Raw genomic sequence first — 19,834 nt, forward strand, 5'->3', positions numbered from 1 at the left:
GGGCGATACCTCCCTGACAGCTGGCGCGTCATCTTTTGCTTCGTGCAGCTGGCGTCGGTCCGGAGAATGAGATGCGACCGTCGGGTGTGAAGGGAGGGACTTTGGAGTCAGAAGCCAATGGGTGGAGAGAGGTGGAATCCGAAGCAAGTGGGTGGAGAAGGGCGGCGAGGTGGTGAAAAATGCGGAATCAGCAGGCGAAATGGTAAAGAGCAGATTGTCGATCCCAAGCCAGACAGAATGAGCAGGCAGGAACGACACACGAGTGGCTCGGTGACAAATCCTTTTCTTGACGTCGCTCCCCCCCCCCCCCCCGCGGGGCGGGGGCGACGACCCGAAGCGATGTCATCACCCAAATCGGGCAGTCTGGTTGTGCACTGGCCACTGCGCAGCCTGGCCATGATGGCTGGAAGCGACTCCACTCCATTTCTGGCAAGATGGTTCCGAGAATCGTCTCGCTCCAAACCCCATGATATAAATCGCCCTGCACCCAACCCATGCCGTGCTCCGGTGACCCCTGATTGGTGCCGGTCAATGCGCCTGCTCCGTGGTGCGCCACATGGCCTGAGCGATCCAGCCGCACAGCATGCCCCATGCCGCACGCACAGCTGCATTGAGGCGTTAGGTGCGGGAGGATGTCTGCCGTCCCTGGGAGACATTTGTGGTCGGCGTGGTGAGCGAAGACCGACGGTAAGACGTTATTGTAACCCCATGCTCACATCTGACCAAAGATGTGTATTATTCGTGCCCTGTTCTGTACGATGAGAAAGTATCACTGGCTGCACATGAGTCTGCCATTGTACACATGGTCAGCGCGCAGGTCCGCCCGCCATCGAGCATGCCCCAAACAGTATGCGCGGTTCTGCCATTGTGCACGTGGTAAGCGCGCCGGTTCACCCGCCATCGAGCATGCCCCGTACAGTGCGCGCGTGTCCGCCATTGTACACGTGGTAAGCGCGCCGGTTCACCCGCCATCGAGCATGCCCCGTACAGTGCGCGCGGGTCCGCCATTGTACACGTGGTCAGCGCGCAGGTCCGCCTGCCATTGAGCATCGTGTTCGCGGTTATCAGAGGCGTTGGGATGCACGGTGCCAGCCTTGATCTGTGTCAGGGAATTGAGGGCAAGGATTGGATATTATTATTATTATTATTAGAAGGAGATTCGGATTGAAAAGGGGACAGATATATTTATTAATGGAGAATTGAATTGAAGAATTGCGCCGCGTACTTGCGCATATGCCGCGTAACAATATAACCGTACTGTATATTGTTAGCATTTGGTGTGTTGGTTATGCCTCCGATTGCCTGAACAGTTGGTGGGGGGTTATCGTTGTGCTGCACGTGCTCCATGCAGTGCTGGTGTTTATTGTTGGCTTCCACTGCTGCTCTTGGTCTTCTGTGAGGACGCATTCTTGCGCGAAGGGCGCGGCTGTGGTTCCCACAGATGGGTGTCCGAGCGGAGTGCTTGCCGGCCTCGCGAGGACCACTTGCTTGGATTTACCTCAAGAATAGAGAAAAAGAATAGTGAATGAAGCTCAGAGGTTTAATCAGACCGAGCTATGAGATTTACACAACGCACTGTCCCGTTCAACCCACTAGACAAGAAGGAAGGGACTATGTGAACGTACATTAATGAAATAACTGACTGGGGATCACTGTATGTTTGCTGCTATTGGTGTTTGAGAGATGCGGTTTCCAGAACAGCAACAATATATATATACATATATATGTATATATATATATATATATATATATATATATATATATATATATATATATATATATATATATATGTATATATGTATGTGTATATATGTATATATTTATGTGTATATATGTATGTATATATATATGTATGTATATATATATATATATATATATATGTATATATATGTATGTATATATATATATATATGTATATGTATGTATATATATATATATATGTATATATATATATATATATATAATCTGTGACTTACAGTATATAAATGTTTTATTTTTATCGAGTGCATTCCAATAGAAACACACACGCACACACACTATGATGGTAGAAATTGTTTGGAATTTTTAATTGTTCCCTTTTCCTCACTGTTGTTCTTTTGTTGTCATTGAAGCCAGTCCATGCGGTGTGGTCAGGGGAACGTCATCCGCTGTAAGGAGGTGTGCGCCAAAACGTTGAACTGTGGGCAGCACCTCTGCTCGCTGGTTTGTCATGCTGGTCCGTGCCCACCCTGTGAGGTTAAACTACAAAAGGGTATGCTGGTCTGAAAGCAGCAGGTTTGCTCTGATGCATTTAATTGCTGAATAAAATTAAACCGAAGTGAATATCAATCGGTAACACTGGTGTCCGATTATGTAGACAACAGCTCTCGAGTAGTCCAGGGAAACATTTTGTGGAAGTCTGTTCTGTATTACTTTGCTCACTCTCACCATGATGTCCTCCTCTGGTGCTCACCGAGTTGAGGCATGCTGTTGTTGCGAGATCTATGGAATTGGTAGAATATCCCTCCGTTTGTTTTGCTCAGATATGATGACAACACGCGATTCCAATGTGAGCTTTGATCATTGCAATGTCTGCTCTTTAAAATGTGCGCTGAATGTTGTTTTAAAGTCGCATTTTGATTCTTGTCCAGCTCCCAGTTTTAAATTGGCCACCAAAAATTAACATTCATTCGCGAAGAACTCGTCCTTTCAGGCGTGTTAATTCCCCCAGAATTGGCATATTTTAGAATGACTTCCAATACCCCTTCCCACCAGGAGTGATGCTAAGCCAGACTTTGGGGTGCTCACCCCACTTTTAACCCCTGGGACTGTTTTTTTTTTTTTCTTTTTTTAAATGGCAGAAGATCTATCCGTGCCCATCCGGAGTACAACTAGCAGTTTTCAACTCATTCTGTCCAGCAGTTCAAAGGTGCATCAAATTCAAACAAACAAACGAGAACGGCACTCGGAAGAGCCCATACTTCCGCCAGGCTGAACTGTTTACATTTTGTATCCCACTGATCGGCCGGATCTGGATTGGGACATCCAAAATCCAATCGACTTGTTCTTGTCACCTTCCAAACTCATCCACAAAGTTTTTCGTCCGAATCCGTCCATAACCTTTTGAGATGTCGTGCTATGTATAGTTTTTGTTTTCTGCCCCTCCAACAAGGTCAGAGACGGTGGACATTAAAATGAGCTCCGTCCGACCCACCGATCATTTGTCCATGTGCTTTTGTGGGTGCGACATTTCAAAAGCCGTTGAACATTTGCCTTTCAAATTGCAGATATCTTTCTTTTCCTCATGACTTCGTCTCGATTTGATTTGATCATGGCTGTGATTGCCTAAATTATGTTGCCATGGCAACCATCTCAGTACCTTGGCTTGTATAAGCGATATTTCAAAAAACGTTCAATATTTATCTTTCATATTACACAGATCAATTCCTCGTACCACCCAAAGGCGGGGGATCTCGAATGTCAGTTCCTTGTTGGTCCTTTCACTCAATGGTGAAGATTCACTTTAAAAATTCTCATAACCGGATCCGGACCTTCACCAAAATCTCCTCAATTCGTCCTTGTCACACATACAACCTATCCCCCAAATTTTGTCTGAATCCGTGCATAACTGTGAGAGATATCCTGCTCACAGACAGACAGACAGACAGACAGACGGAGGTGAAAACAACCTCCATTCACCTTCGGTGGTGGAGGTAACAAACACACCAACGGACACTTCATCAAATTATAAGATGATGAATGAAAATTTCTCCCAGTGTTGTTTTTCAATGGTGGTTCCTGATTCCTTTTGCCATTTAAATTTTTTTTAGTTTGCCACTGTGGAAAGCAAAATAAAGATGTGCTGTGTGGGGAAGACATGGAACCATTCTGTTGCCAAGTTACCTGTGACAGGTATGAGCTTGCTTTAAAAAAAAAAAAAAACGCGCATGCATTCATTCATTCATTGAATAATTCAACAAAAATCGAAACTAATCAAATGAGTTTCAAAACTTTTGGAGCTCTTTCTTGTTGCTTAAATGAAAAGTATTTTGTTTTATGCTTCAAGTTTTGATTTTGAACAGTCGTTCAACCAAGTTGAGGATGATTTATCCAAATGAAAACGAGTTTATATTATTTATTTACATACCGCTTTATTTATTATCCCCCGTGGGACTTAGTCCGAAACAGGGGTTTATGGATTTGGTCTCGGTTTTTTTTTGTGTGCGTGCGTACGTGTCGGCAACCATATCTCGGACATATATGGACCGATTTTATTCGTACTTGGCACAAAGACAACACATGATGGTAAACATATGCACATCATTTTGTTTCTTGGTGCGATCAAAGATGGCCGACTGGTGGTGATTTTAGTCATAAAAAAAACAAAACAAAAAAGAAACCCGGTATCGAACACGTCCTCTACCATTTCTCAGACAAGCATTGACCGATGTTCAAACTTGCCAAGCAGATAATGAATGATGGATTACATCTGCACGTATTTTTTTTTTTTTTTGGACATCAGATCCAAGATGGCTGACTGGCGGCCATTTTTGTTGTAAACCTGATGTTGAACATGTCCTCAACCATTTTTCGGACATGCGTTTACTGATGTTGTTCAAATTTGGCACACACATAATGAATGATGCCTTACATCTGCACGTCATTTTTTTTCGAGATCAGATCCAAAATGGCTGACTGGTGGCTATTTTGTTACTTAAATGTGTCTGCAACCATTTCTCAGACATGCACGGTCCGTTTTATTTATTTATTTATTTTTATTTTTTTCAAACTTGGCACAAGCACAGTACATGATGGCATACACGTGCCCCTCACTTTATTTGGCGGTCTGATCAAAGATGGCTGACTGGTAGAATGGTGGCCATTTTAGTTGTACATAAATATGTGCTAGCCCTTTAACTCTATTCAGAAAATTTACTAAAACAATGGGGACTATGACATTTTATGTCTCCTTTACTTGTTAATACTGCAATTGTAATATTTACATGAAGCTGTGACAATGAGACCAGCATTGACACATTGGCCATTTGAACTCGAGGTGTATGAATTGAAAGCTCGTTGTTAAGTAATCGGATTGCAGCAATTTGGTAACGAGGTTTGCAAATACTGTGTACAAGTTGGGGGCCAAAGATGTCTTTCCCTTCGCATGATTCACAAAAGCTGATCTGCCCGACATTCCTAGGCTTCTGGAGTGTGGTCACCACCGTTGTGCCGCACCATGTCACTCTCCACCATGCTCGCCATGCCCACGTTTGCCTGGCGAGGTTCTAACCTGCCCTTGTGGGCGCACACCACTGGAGAAGCTGCTGGATCTTGGGAATGCAGTACGCTCATCCTGCACAGATCCTCTCACCACGTGCTCGGCTGTGTGCGACATGATGTTGCCATGTGGCTTGCGTGGTGAGGCCTTTGCTGAGCATTGAGGGATGTTTTTGTTATTTGGGTACATTGATCAAGGATGTTGCTCAACATATTGTTTCATGTTTTGCCATTGGGATTCTTCCCTGACTTCCTTTGGGTAGTTTGATGTACTGCATATGTATCTATCCAAGTATTTGCTAGTCCCTTGTTAATCCACCCCCCCACCCCTCTTCTGCAAGCCAAGGTGTTACTGATTGATTGATTTATTTATTTACTAGCAAATACAACCTGTCGCTTTGCTGACAGGTGGTATTAAGGAGGGGGGTTGAGAGAGAAGGGAGGGGAGAGAGACGAGGCAGGAGGGAGGGGAAGCTAGGAAGGGGGAGAAGAGTGAGTAAGGGGGGGGGAGATTAGGAGAGCTATGCCTCACCAAACGTTGCTATATTGTGGGTGGGAGAGATGCGAGTAGGGGGAAGGGAAGCGATGGGAAGGGAGAGACACAGACACACAGACACTCGTTTGAAAAGAAAAAAAAAAACTAAGAGAGAAGGGTGAAGGGTGGAGGTGGGTTAGTAAAGACAATGATATGTTATGCTTGATGACCGAACACACACACAAAAACAAATATATCAGAACAGCTGTACACACAATGATACAACAGAGTTTGTGAAGTAATCTACTGGCACATCTGCAAAAACTTTGATATTCCAGTTCCAGAAAATTTGTGGGAACATGAACCAAATGTAATCACCGAAAACATGGAAGTACCTACCACTCACATGCGACCTAATGATCCCATAAAGTGTGAACATTGAAAAGAAAGCGTTGTGACCGGACATATTGTTAAGCTACAAAAAAAAGAGAAGAAAGCATCGCTGATTGAGGTGTTACTACCAGTGATTTTTGGACTAAACGATGCAGAAATCAAGAAAATGACCAAACACCAAGACCTCAAGAAAGAAGTGAGAAGATTCTGGAAGCTGAAGAATGCCAAAGTTATATCAGTGATAGTTGGACCTACAGGAATTATGACAAAGAACCTCACAGAGATATTAAACATAGGGGCAATACCCCAGGGCGCTCACTGGGTAGCGGCTGGATAAGATAACCAGGCAACCACTGGTAGGCATAGATGACCCACAAAATATATAATGGAGAAGAAAGTAAATATGGATGGATTTTTATTTTAATTTTATTTTAATGCCATGAACAAACAGCTTGGTACATCACGGGTAATAATGGTTGAGGTCAAGTTTCATCGAAATTGTGTGCGTGGTTTCAGAAAAGAAAGCAAAATGAAGATTGGGGTCAAATTTTGTTGAAATTGTATGTGTAGTTTCTGAGAAGTTGCAAGCATTTGTGGATGAACAGAATGACTGACGACTCGCCATTCCATAAGCTCCCCAGAACGACTTAACAGTGAGCTAAAAACCATCCCTGGGAATATTATAACAAATGACTACAGTTGGAAGCTGTCCAGGGCTCAGCGACGATCCTGAAGAGAGCCCTCGGCACAAAACTTTGAGAACAGAAAACTTCACAGCTTGGTCCATGAATCGTGACCCCTTACCGAAATGAAGGGGGATACTTTGAGCCTGCCCTGGGAGGACTCCATTCCACATACTAATCAATCTACACGCACGCACGCACGCACGCACGCACGCACGCACGCACGCACGCACGCACGCACGCACGCACGCACGCACGCACGCACGCACGCACGCACGCACGCACGCACGCACGCACGCACGCACGCACGCACGCACGCACGCACGCACGCACGCACACACACACACACACACACACACACACACACACACACACACACACACACACACACACACACACACACACACACACACACACACACACCTTGCCTTATATTCCATTCACTGTCAACTTGCCACAGTAATCTTATCAATTGGTATAACCGGTTGGACCACATTTGCGATTTTGTTTTTCAACTCCAGTGAGGGAATATTTAATTATACTCGAACACTTGCTCCGTACAGGAGCGGCAGGGGGGGTGTGGGAGAGGGGTGGTTAAGTTGGTGGTGGCCATCACAACAGAGTAGAACTTTTGTACGCCACAACCCGAGACCCGACTATGACCACCAAATTTAACGCATTTCTTAACGCAAACAAAACTGCAGGAATGTTTCGACGCATTCCCCCCACGCCTCTGATAACTTTAGTTTTCATTGCCTTGTGACGGAGAATTGGCACATTTTAGCAGGTATGATAATTCACCCATTTCTTATGATAATTCCCCACTTTCAGATAAAAAGTAAAAACCGAAGTTGGAACACACACCCAACCTGTCCACAAAGTTTTGGCCGAATCGACCCATAACGTTTTGAAATATCCTGCTCACAGACAGACAGATGGACAAACAAGGGTGAAAACATAACCTCCGTCCACCTTCGGTGGTGGAGGTAATGATGTGGGGGTTCAACTTGTGTGCCACAAAAGAAATAGCGTTGAGTTCTCTGGAAGAAGTGAATTTTTTTTTTTTATTGTACAAAGGTAGATAATATTCTGGCACCAGTGACAAAATCACTGGTTGTTCTTCACCTGGTTAAGCCAAAACACCTGGTTGCTCTTCACCTCTTCATTTTTTTGGAGAATGGCCCTAAAACGAGCCTGTAATGACTTGCTTCTCCCTTCATCAATCATTTTTAAAAATTTACTTTTTCTCTGTTGTGCAGATAACCCACATACTTGCAAAGCCCTCTGCCATGAAGGGTCCTGTCCAACATGCCGAGGCAAGTCAGCGATTTCTTGTCGCTGTGGCTTCAAGTCCAAAGTGAGTGCATCATATATCCAAGATGTCCTCGAGTGCTGAAAGTGTATTTTCCAAATGTCCTTGCACAGTCCTGGGATCCAAAGCAGTTGCTTTTATGGGATCCCGACGTTCTGATCTTCTCATGAACTTGTATGTGATCCACAAGGAAATGTTTTGGCAATTGGTCAAAAAACAAAAATGATTGAATGTTGATTGCCCCAAAGTTTACACCATGTTTTTTTTTGGGGGGGGGGGGTCTCACAGGAAGTGCGCTGTGCAAAGATCAAGTTGAAAGGTAAGTGCCATGCTGTTAAAATCGAATTATTTCCTTCAAAAGGTGCGGTTGATGATGTGAAAGTGTAATGATTACTCCGGTGGAAGGCGACTTGCTCTTGTTGTGTTACGAGCTCCGTTTTCTCCACTCGAAGCTGGTGACCCCTTCCTTTGCGACAAACGCTGCAACAAGAAACGCAAGTGTGGTCGACACAAGTGCAACCAAGTTTGTTGTGCAGTAAGTCACGTTCTGTGTTTCCTGTTGTTTTGTTGTTTAAATCGTTGCTTTCCATGATAGGTGATCAATCTAATTTTAGCCAGCTGTCTGCACGATACTGGATATGCCAATTACTTATGGGAGAGAAAAATGTTTATCGAAATTGCCTTCTTGTTTTGGGAATTTCGTCACAGAATAATTCAAGTGAGCAGTTTGTTGGCATGAGTGTGAAAGATAAGAGTGGAGCAAGTTCATATGGTTTCCTAACGTGCCAACAACCCTGTGTTACAGTTCACAAGTTTGCTTGGCAGTCTTAGAAGAACTGTACCAAACATGCATTCGTGCTCTCAGGATTTTCCTTTCACCGACATGTCGTTTTTCTTGTTCGTGCGGAAATATGGCTTGAATTGTCAAATGATATCCCTTCAGTCTTGAAAATATGTAAGGTAAGATTCTAACACACACATTTGCTGTTGCAAGTTCTCATGATTTTCCATGTTCCCCACATTTTCCTAGGAGGAGGAACACACTTGCACCGCGAAGTGCGGGCGACTTCTGACCTGTAAAGTGCACAAATGCGACGAGCTATGCCATCGCAGCGAGTGTCCTCCGTGCTGGCAAGCTAGTGAGTTTGTGTTGGGATTAGAAGATGACACGAGGAACACGTTTGTCCTGGATTTTTGTGATTTGGTGCTTTGTGGTGGCCCCTTTTGTGCACATTTATCTCTGATTTGCCACCAATCAGACAGGTTCCACTCTAAATATACATGTTTTGCCCGATTCAAAATGTAACCTTGGGGTGCTACGTCTGGTTCTTGATGTCTTACCTGGCAGGCTTTGAGGAACTAACATGCTACTGCGGGGCCAAAGTAATGTTTCCTCCTATACCATGTGGAACCAAACCCCCAGAATGCAATAAGCAATGCACCCGTGAGCATGCTTGCGACCACCCAGGTAAGAGTGATACATTTAACTTTGGGTTTCCGAGCGTGTTGTGCTACTCCTATTATCACATTGCAACTGCTGTTTGATTAGGTTAAACGCAGTGTGGGTGTGTATTCGGTGACAAGTTTTGACGACATGGTGGTTGATTTAGAATAAGCTACGGTGTTGGCAATAACTCGCCTTGTCTTCGCGACAGACACCATGGGATCTTTAATGTCCACCAACTAATACTGCTGATTACAGATGATATTCCTCAGAACTTTTTGATTGCACTCTGGATACCACACCTTGAAAACGACGCTCTGTATCAAGCATTATATATATATATATATATATATATATATATATATATATATATATATATATATATATATATATATATATATATATATATATATATATATATATATATATATATAATACACATACATACACACACGAGCTGAAGGGCCCGTCGACAGACAATTATTCGAATTGATCTGGTAAATGTGATTGATTCGGCTACTGCGACACCACATTAGCTGCTCATGTAGGATTTACTTTGAATTGTGATCACATGTTTTTGAAGATTCTGATTAATGTGAATTAAAGATTTCCTCATGACAAGTTTGGTTTCTTCTTACCCAAACTAAGCTGTATTGCTAACAGTCAACATTGTGGTAATCGTGGAAAACACGGGTGGATGTTTTGAGTGAATTGTTGATGCTCAGAACACCCATATATTGTAACTCCTGATTGTGCCAAAGACTTTTGTACAGCAGTTTGTGTACACACTTATAAATCTTACTACAATGCAGCTCAGGCATGTGTGTATGGGTGTAGCCGAAATAGCGCCCCCTCGTAGCGTGTGTGCTATCCCAGACCTGAAGCTAGAATTCATTTGTAAAGCTCTATGTGCAAACGAAATAATTTTATTTGAAACTAATGAAATAACGCAACTATCACAGAACATGGTTATATGAGCTGTTTGAGAAGAGCAGCACTTAATTGTCCGTCGTCGACGGGCCCTTCAGCTCGTATATGTATATATATGTATATATATATATATATATATATATATATATATATATATATATATATATATATATATATATATATATATATATATATATATATATATATATATATAAAATGCTTGATACAGAGCATTGTTTCTGCCAAAGCAGATTCTTCACTCAGGTTACCATTCTGGATGGGTCGCTACTTCGACACAAATGTGGACCCTTAGTCAGGGCAGGAACTTGAAATTTGGCCAGGGTGCCGGCGATACCTTGCTCATTCTTCAGGTGGAATCTTTAACGTCCACCAACTAATGCCAACAGATGGGACATCCAGTTTACCATCCATCTGATGGACGGCTCACACATTGATGAAACGACAGGATGCCAGTTTGTTGCTGGGCTGAGATTCAGATGCAGGATTGATATTCAGATCAGACACAGGCTCAGAAATGAGCATGCGTACCTCTGTCTTGGGATAGGCCATCTTGCCATATACACGTGTACATACAGCACATCCAGTTTGTATTAATGTTGTGTGTGTGTGTGTGTGTGTGTGTGTGTGTGTGTGTGTGTGTGTGTGTGTGTGTGTGTGTGTGTGTGTGTGTGTGTGTGTGTGTGTGTGTGTGTGTGTGTGTGTGTGTGTGTGTGTGTGTGTGTGTGTGTGTGTGTGTGTATGAACTCAGAGTGCCTTCAGAAAGTATTCACACCCCTCGACTTTATCACATTTTCTTGTTACAGCCTGAAATGGATTAATTTTATAATTTTTTGGTGCCGATCTACACAAAATACCCACAAAACGACAAAGTGAAAACATGTTTTTCGAAATTTTTACAAATTCATTAAATATGAAAAGATTAAATGTCTTGTGTCAATAAGTATTCAACCTCCCGAGTCAATACTTTGTAGAAGCGCCTTTGTCAGCGATTACAGCTTCGAGTCTTCTTGGGAATGTCTGTATCAGCTTTGCACATCTGGATTTGGGGATTTTCTCCCATTCTTCCTTGCAGATTTGCTCGAACTCTGTCAAGTTGGATGGGGAGCGTCGGTGAACAGCCATCTTCAAGTCTTTCCACAGATTCTCAAGGGGATCAAAATCTGGGCTTTGGCTGGACCATTCAAGGACTTTCACATTCTTATTCTAAAGCCATTCCAGTGTTTCTTTGGCTGTATGCTTGGGGTCATTATCCTGTTGGAACATAAATCTTCACCGCAGTCAAAGGTCTTTTGCACTTTGAAGGATTTGTTCTCAAGGATTCGTCTGTATTTGTCTCCATTCATTGTTCCCTCTATCCTTTTTAGTCTCCCATTCCCTGCTGCTGAAAAGCATCCCCAGAGCATGATACTGTGTCACCACCATACTTCAAGGTTGGGATGGTGTTCGATGGGAGATGAGCTGTGCTTGGTTTCCACCATGCGTAGTGCTTTGCATTCAAGCCAAAGAGTTCAGTTTTCATCTCATCAGACCACAGAATCTTTTGCCGCATGCTCTCTCGGTCTTTCGCGTGCCTTGTTGCAAACCACAGGCGTGCTGTCATATGCCTTTTTCTCAGGTCTGGCCACTCTCCCATAAAGCCAAGATCTGTAAAGTGCTGCAGAAATTGTTGTCCTTCCTGCAGGTTCTCCCATCTCGGCCAAGTAACTCTGTAGTTCCGTCAGAATGGTCATCTGTTTCTTGGTCATCTCCTTGACCAAGGTTCTTCTTCCCGAGTTGCTCAGTTTGATCAGACAGCCAGCTCTCGGAAGAGTCTGGGTCGTTCCATATTCTTTCCATTTCCTAATGATGGAGCTCTCTGTGCTCTTGTGAATTTTCAACACTCTATAAATTATTTTATACCATTCCCCAGATCTATACCTCCTCACAATTCTATCTCTGAGTTCTACGGACAGTTCCTTGGACTTAATGGTGGAGGTTCTACTCTGACATGTACTGTCAACTGTTGGACCTCAAACAGAAACGTGTGTTTCTTTCTAAATAATGTCCAATCAATTGAATTGGCCACAGGTGGACTCCAATCAAGTTGTCTGTCTCAAGGATAATCAAAGGAAATTGGATGAACCTGAGCTCAGTTTGGAGCGTCATCACAAAGAGGTTGAATGCTTTTTTTATTAATTTGTAATTTAATTTTTTATTAATTTGTAAAAATTTCCAAAAAATAATTTCACTTTCACATTGGGGTATTGTGTGGATAAGTGACAAAAAATCTCAACTGAAACGATTTTTAAATTTCAGGCTATTACACAGCATTTTGTGAAAAAGTCAATGGGTGTGAATACTTTCTGAAGGCTGTGTGCGTGCGTGCGTGCGCACCAAGGATGTAGAACTCATGTAGAATGCTTTAATGATAATTATGATGTCATAGGACAAGTGGTAGGACAGCTATGTTGGAAAAATGGGAAGACTTTGGACCTCTGTATCTCTGAAACCGTACCAAGGAAAAAATTGGAACTTGCCACATAGCAAGTACTCATGGGGAATGAGGGTGATTTTTTTTTATGATGTCATAGGTGCCCTCGTTATGACATCATAATTGCATATGTGGAACACTACATCCGCCCACTATGAAAATTTTTGAGGGTCATCTTGGGATAAAATGGTCCACAGACAAAAAATTCATGACGTCATCATCGGTCACGTGATTCCACAGCCATATTGTTAAAATAAAAGAAAACATGCAAAAATCTTCTCTGAAGAGGCTGAACAGATCCAGGTGAAACTTCACACATCTGACTGCCTATCCATGAAGAACAAAAGCTTCATACTTATGACATCATAGGTCACTTGGTTTGGCAGCCATATTGGATTTACCCTAAAACCAATAAAAAAATATTCTTCTCCAGAACGGCTGAACAAATCGAGGTTAAATTTCACACAAGTGTTCCCCAAGCCATGGGTGTACAAGTGGCACATAGCAAGTACTCCTCAAGGGGAATGAGTGTGGTGCTTTTATGACGTCGTAATTGCATGTGCAGAACACTACATCCGATCAGTATAAAAAATTTTTGAGGGTCATCTGGGGATAAAATGATCCACATATTTTTTTTTGATGTCATCGGTCACCTAATTTGGCAGGCCAATTTTTTTAATTTATTTTTGTTAGCCTTCAAAAACCTTCTCTGAAATGGCTGAAAAGATCGAGGCAAAACTTCACACATATGACCGCCTATCCATGAGGAACAAAGTGTCACACGTATGATGTCATAGGTCACATGGTTTGGCAGCCATTTTGGATTTACTCGAAAAAAACTATGAAAGTACACCACTCAAAAGAAGTCCTGGCGTGGGTTTGCAATCTCTGATTGCTCTTTGTCTTGTTTTCCTTTGTCGGTCTTTGAAACTGGCTGTGAAATATCCCTTTTCATTTTCTTTGCAGGTGTGCTATTTGTTTGGCATTTTGTTTCTGACATAACACATTGTGTCCACAGTGTACCACACGTGCCACAGTGATGTGTGTCCACCATGTACATACCTCACACAAAAATGGTGCATGGGACATCATGAGGTAAGCCCTTCTCGCACAGGAAGGGATTGGTAGTGAAGTCCTCGTGTACACTTTGGTGCTGTTGTTCTCGTTGTGGTTCATTTTGGGTTTGCTGATCGGTGTGGATATTTCTAACTAGTTACCGGTATACACAAATCGAGTTTGCATAATAACAAGATGGGCTATGAAACAAAAAGCCAGAGTGTCTGAAATTGTGAAATAATCACAAGGCCTCAGGTTTTATTTTGTTGTTTTTCAGATTGGGTAAAACTCGTTATTACCCCGCACACGCGGAGCAAAAAGCAGGGTTAAGCAATTGGTTCACCCTGTCTGTCCGTCCCTCCGTTCGTCCATCTACAACCATCAGTTTATGATCGAGGAACAACTTGATTTAAATTGAATGTTATATTTTGAACATGAATCGGAAAACAAACTTGTACTTTAACAGTACTTTGGCTCTGAATTTGTCACGACTGCGCAAGCACAGAGAGGAGTGAGGTATATATTTTTTTACTCTATCTGCCTGTCTGGAACCGGGCGTAGTGGCGTGCGCCTGTAATCCGGCTACTCGGAGGCTTGGGTTGGAGGATCGCTTGAGGACGGGAGCTCTGCGCTGGGCCGCGATATAAGAGGGTGTAGGGCAGCCCGGAATCATGGCGAAACCCAATCATTATCCCTGTGTCGTAAGAGGCGACCAGGTTTGCGTCAGGAAGGGCATCCGGCATAAAACCTGTGCCAAATCAGTATGCGGATCATAACGGATGATCCGCTGTGGCGACCCCTAACGGGAGCAGCTGAAAGACGAACAACAACATCTGCCTGTCTGGAAATCAAACAAAATTTAAAGTTATTCTAAAGAAGAAAAGTACTGTTTTAAGGATGTCATGAAGGACACAAATAACAGGCACGAAGAACTAATGTAACGTGTTGTTAAGACAGAGTGATGTCATAGACAATTGGCATTGACAGCGGTAAACCTCTGGATTTTTATTTTTTTTCTTCAACCTTTATTGCTGTGATTGCTTTTTGATATTAATGTTTTCCTTATCTGCTCATGTTGATGAAAATGAGGTGAGAGCTCAATTTGATGGTGCTGTTGCTATATGAGAGGTTGATGCCTTGTATTTTAAGCTCCGTCAGAACATCCCCTGCCATTTGACGGACATCTCCTGTGGCCTTCCGTGCCGCAAGCCCTTGCCATGTGGTCTCCACACGTGTCAGCGGCAATGCCATCGGGGGCCTTGTCACGTTACCGGGGAGATGCCAAAGTGCCGCCAGCCCTGCCCTTTGCCTCGGGACATCTGTGGTCACCCGTGTGGGGCTCCTTGCCATGCCGGTGGAGCTTGTCCTAGGATCTCATGCAAGACAGAGGTGAGAACGATCAAGGGAAGCAGTGGAAGTGGGAAAGATGTGAAGAGAAGGTAACAGAGACCTGGACTAACACGATCTACTGTGACTAATGGTCCACATTTGATATGTAAATGTAGCGGCTTCCATACTTTGGTGTTCATAAATGTGTGAAGTATATATCCGGGCTTATTTAAGTGAGGAAGTAGAATGTAGGTGCTATCAGGTCACTGTCGTGAAGAAGAACACTTGCCACGGTGATCAACTTCTTTCATGAAGGAAGGCTTGTGATACTTTACTTCTGAAGGAAGGAAGGAGATTTTTTGACTTCTTTGATATGAGGAGGGTCCTGGTGCTCAACGTGAGTACAGCTAGAAAAAGGTAGGAAAGGAATGAAAGTAATTTTTTTTGATAATCAAAAATATATGTTTAAAATGCAATCATAAAGGGGACTGTTCCATCAGATAGAGAGAAAGCTGTTCAAACTGTCCAAAGATGTAGCAAGACAGTGCGAATGGTGACAAGCATACTTGCAAGTGAAAAAAGTGCTGAACTGAATGGCTACCTGGATGGATGAAGAAATGTGGATAATTTTGTCCGTCATCCCCTTACTTTTCAGTGCATAAGGCTCCCGAGGCAGTTAAATTGGCTCGGGGTCGCCATGCCGACGCAAGATTCTCGACTGAAAGGGTACGAATTTGGAATTTTTCAGGGTGCCGGCGATCGCTTACCTCCTCTTTGTGAAGGACACCATGGGATCTTTAACATCCACCAAGTAATGCTGGCAGACGGGACGCCCAGCTTCACGTCCATCGGATGGATGACACACACATTGATGAATCACCCTGCCAGTGAAACACCGGGATGACAATTAATAGCAGGGTCAGAATTCAAACTTAGGCTCGAGGCAGCGCAGACGAAAATGTGATGGATGGAGAGATAGGCGGGAATTTTTTTGACATTTCCAAAACGCTTTTTTATGGATGCCTTGCGTGTACATATTTACATACTCTGCATGTAAAAGCCCGCCATATTTTGGAACTGAAGCCTGCTCATGCAACCAACTGAGGTTTTGCAAACGTTGGGAAGATGCAATCAATGGAGGCCAGATCTCTCGCCAGCACACAAGCTTTAAAAATCCAAACTGAAGCCATCGTCTTGGCAGAAGGAATGCTGAGGTTGTTCTTTCAAAAAGTCATTGTGAAAATTATTTGATGAAAGTGAACAATTGTGAACATTTGATGATCAATCGAGTCAAGCACATTTCATTGAAACTTGATCACCACCTCCCCCACCACTCTTGCCATCCTCATGCCTGTCTCGAGCTATTCTGTAGATCATCTTCTCCGCACCATCTTCTTCTAACTTGTACATGTCTGCTTCCAAATCATTCCTTGCCTTATCCAAGATGGGCCAATGGTATAAATTCAGAGCAGTGGTTCTTCTTTACACAGATATATGACCCCACCCCTCCTTTCCTATATATATATACACTGTATACAGTAATCCCCCGCTATATCGCGGGTTTTCCCTTGGAACCGAACTAATTTTTTCTGCGGATTCCCCCGGTATATCTCAGTAATAATATATAAAATAGAAATTATTTAAGCAATAAATTATAACGTGTGGTGCTTGACCAGTCACACAACGCACGAGACAAAGTTTCGCTTGTGAACTTCGAATATTTTCTCCGTTTTTTTTCTCCAAGCCCTACGATGCCGCCCAAACGCCCTGCACCTTCTAAGGCTTCTGGCAAGGAACCGAAGCGCCAGAGGAAGGTCCTGATGCTCCAGGAGAAGGTTAAGGTGCTCGATATATGTTTCGGGAAGGAAAAAGGTTTTCCCGCGGTTGGACGAGCACAGCCAAACCGACCAGACCAGACATGTCAATCTCCGGCACCTCGAACCCGATCGCTGCCAAGCCGACCAGACCAGACGAGTCGATCTCCGGCACCTCGAACCCGATCATTGCCAAGCCGACCAGACCAGACGAGTCGATCTCCGGCACCTCGAACCCGATCATTGCCAAGCCGACCAGACCAGACGAGTCGATCTCCGGCACCTCGAACCCGATCATTGCCAAGCCGACCAGACCAGACGAGTCGATCTCCGGCACCTCAAACCCGATCGTTGCCAAGCCGACCAGACCAGACGAGTCGATCTCCGGCACCTCGAACCCGATCATTGCCAAGCCGACCAGACCAGACGAGTCGATCTCCGGCACCTCAAACCCGATCGTTGCCAAGCCGACCAGACCAGACGAGTCGATCTCCGGCACCTCGAACCCGATCATTGCCCAGCCGACCAGACCAGTCGTTTTTTGTTTTTTTTGGGAGGCATCCATTCATCGCGGATTTTCACTTCTCGCGGGGGGGAGGGAGGGGGGGTTGGAACGTAACCCCCGCAATAAACGGGGGATGACTATATATTTATTAGCAGAGGTACCGCACCTTGTGCGGAAGGAATTTTAAGTTTAGAAAAAGGGAGCCAGGTACGATGTATGATTCCAATTAATTCATCACATAATTTATCAGGCAATACTATAATACTAATAATAACACTAATGTAACGATTAATACAATATTTAATTTAGAATAACAGGCAAAACGGGCAATAATATGATCCAATAAGGCAATACTAAACAATGACTACGACAGTTCCTCCATCTGGTTGTTTGTCCCTCCAATCGACAACATTTTGAGTGGTTGTTGGGCACCAGAATTGTGAGCTTGGCGATTATAGATAAGATTATTTGTAATATTGCCTACTACCGGGTGGTGCGATACGATACACATTTACATGGAGGTAATTGGGGTCTTGCTCCACCTTGAACCCCATTACCCTATAGGTTTGAAAATGTTTTCTTGTATCTCCATTTGCCAAGATGATTCCATTAGTTTGCAATATGATGGGGTTACTAACGGTGGGGGCGATTCTATCGTTGGACAGACAGACAGAAAATACAACTTTATACGTATATAAATAGTAGGGCACCCATGGGAAATCCACGGGCATAGACATGTATGACATTTGGACCAACCCTTTTCATATCTGATGCTTCACTTACCAGATGGGTGAGGGGAGAGGATGGTGCATAGGGGAGAGGAAGGGGATGAGGGGGGTGAGGGGTGGGAGAGGGTGTGGAGAGACTTGCTTCTGCCTTGACTTGATTGACTTGAGGGGGAAGAACCTGCCTTGATTGACTTGCATTGAATACACTTCACTTTACAAATTAAAAATTCTTTAAAACCAAACATTATTAACAAACATTGGATTACATCGTCAGTCCACATATTCATTTTATTACGTACAAAGTTTTTCGAAGTATTGTTTCATTATATGGTTGGAAAAGGCTTTTAACTTGTCTGAAATAAACTCTTCATATATACCCCAGGAACATGAAAAAATATATTTGGACTACAGTTCGATCCCTAACTTCAGTTTTCCCTCGCACGGAACCCTTCCCTCGCTCTTCGACTCCACCTCCCTCCCCACTCTCTCCTCTCCCTCCTCACTACTCCCCCTATCCTCGCTCTTCCACTCCTCCACCCTCTTTCCCCCTCCTCACTACTTCCCCTACCCTCACTGTTCTAGTCCACCTCCCTCCCCCCTCCCCACTCTCTCCTCTCCCTCCTCACTACTCCCCCTACCCTCGCTCTTCCACTCCTCCACCCTCTTTCCCCCTCCTCACTACTCCCCCTACCCTCACTCTTCTACTCCCCTACCTTCGCTCTTCTCCTCTCCCTCCCTCATCTCACTGCATCCCCCTACCATCACTCTTCTACTTCCCCTTCCTCTTCTCTTCCCCTCTCCTCTTCCCCCTCTCCTCTTCCCCCTCTCCTCTTCCCCTTACTAATTCTCCCCTCCTCTCCCCCTCAATACTTCCCCCCTTCCCTCCCCACATCTTGTCCGACCTGATACATTCAAAAGGGCTATTGGAATGCATTTTTGTCTAAAAACGCCAATATTCATCTGATTTTTCTCACCTCTTGCTGAAATTTAATCCATCTTGGTGACGATTGAAAATGAAACGAGATGCTGAATTACAGATAAGATAAAGCTGTGAGGGAGTCTGAATGGACTTTATATTACAGGCCTTCATTTCACTTAAAATGCATTTTTGTCTCAAAACACTAATTTTTTCCCCGTTTTTTGTGACAGAGTCTAAACCATCTTCATTGCCATAAAAAAAAATGTAATTATATATTGAATTGGAGTTAAGATCAAGCTGTGAGAGTGTAAGCAAGTCCAAGCCTTACAAAAGAGGGTGTATGGAGTAAACCAAATGGTGGTGATTTGATTGGGAAGCCCCTCCCCGAACGGACAGACCAACTGACTGGTGGAGATGAAATATACTGTCGGACCCCGGCACGTGCGGTCCCGTGATTCGCATTTTATTTATTTTAACGCTTCAGAACTGGTCTCATATA

At 43.7% G+C, this 19,834-nt stretch overlaps 1 protein-coding gene and 1 long non-coding RNA gene across 4 annotated transcripts in view; one reads left to right on the plus strand and one right to left on the minus strand.

Moving 5' to 3' along the window:
• The window catches only part of NFX1 (nuclear transcription factor, X-box binding 1), a 98,845-nt gene that overhangs the window by 27,509 nt on the left and 51,502 nt on the right, over nt 1-19,834 (plus strand). For all 3 annotated transcript variants that reach the window (XM_085876639.1, XM_085876641.1, XM_085876638.1), the window contains exons 7-16: nt 2,112-2,251; nt 3,810-3,891; nt 5,180-5,397; nt 8,067-8,164; nt 8,408-8,438; nt 8,572-8,654; nt 9,150-9,258; nt 9,468-9,587; nt 14,003-14,079; nt 15,190-15,429. In XM_085876639.1, the coding sequence (XP_085732765.1) occupies nt 2,112-2,251; nt 3,810-3,891; nt 5,180-5,397; nt 8,067-8,164; nt 8,408-8,438; nt 8,572-8,654; nt 9,150-9,258; nt 9,468-9,587; nt 14,003-14,079; nt 15,190-15,429 (1,198 nt within the window). The remainder of the gene's footprint in view (nt 1-2,111; nt 2,252-3,809; nt 3,892-5,179; nt 5,398-8,066; nt 8,165-8,407; nt 8,439-8,571; nt 8,655-9,149; nt 9,259-9,467; nt 9,588-14,002; nt 14,080-15,189; nt 15,430-19,834) is intronic.
• Nucleotides 15,427-17,256, minus strand: LOC147027314 (uncharacterized). The gene is made up of 3 exons (XR_015056987.1): nt 17,143-17,256; nt 16,137-16,250; nt 15,427-15,776 (listed from the first exon to the last, which is right to left on the minus strand). It is a non-coding gene; the product is annotated as an uncharacterized LOC147027314 (long non-coding RNA).

The sequence above is a fragment of the Eptatretus burgeri genome, chromosome 4 (genome assembly GCF_056783735.1).
Source record: "Eptatretus burgeri isolate ZD-2024b chromosome 4, Ebu_testis_v1, whole genome shotgun sequence".
NCBI classification, from domain to species: Eukaryota; Metazoa; Chordata; class Myxini; order Myxiniformes; family Myxinidae; genus Eptatretus; species Eptatretus burgeri.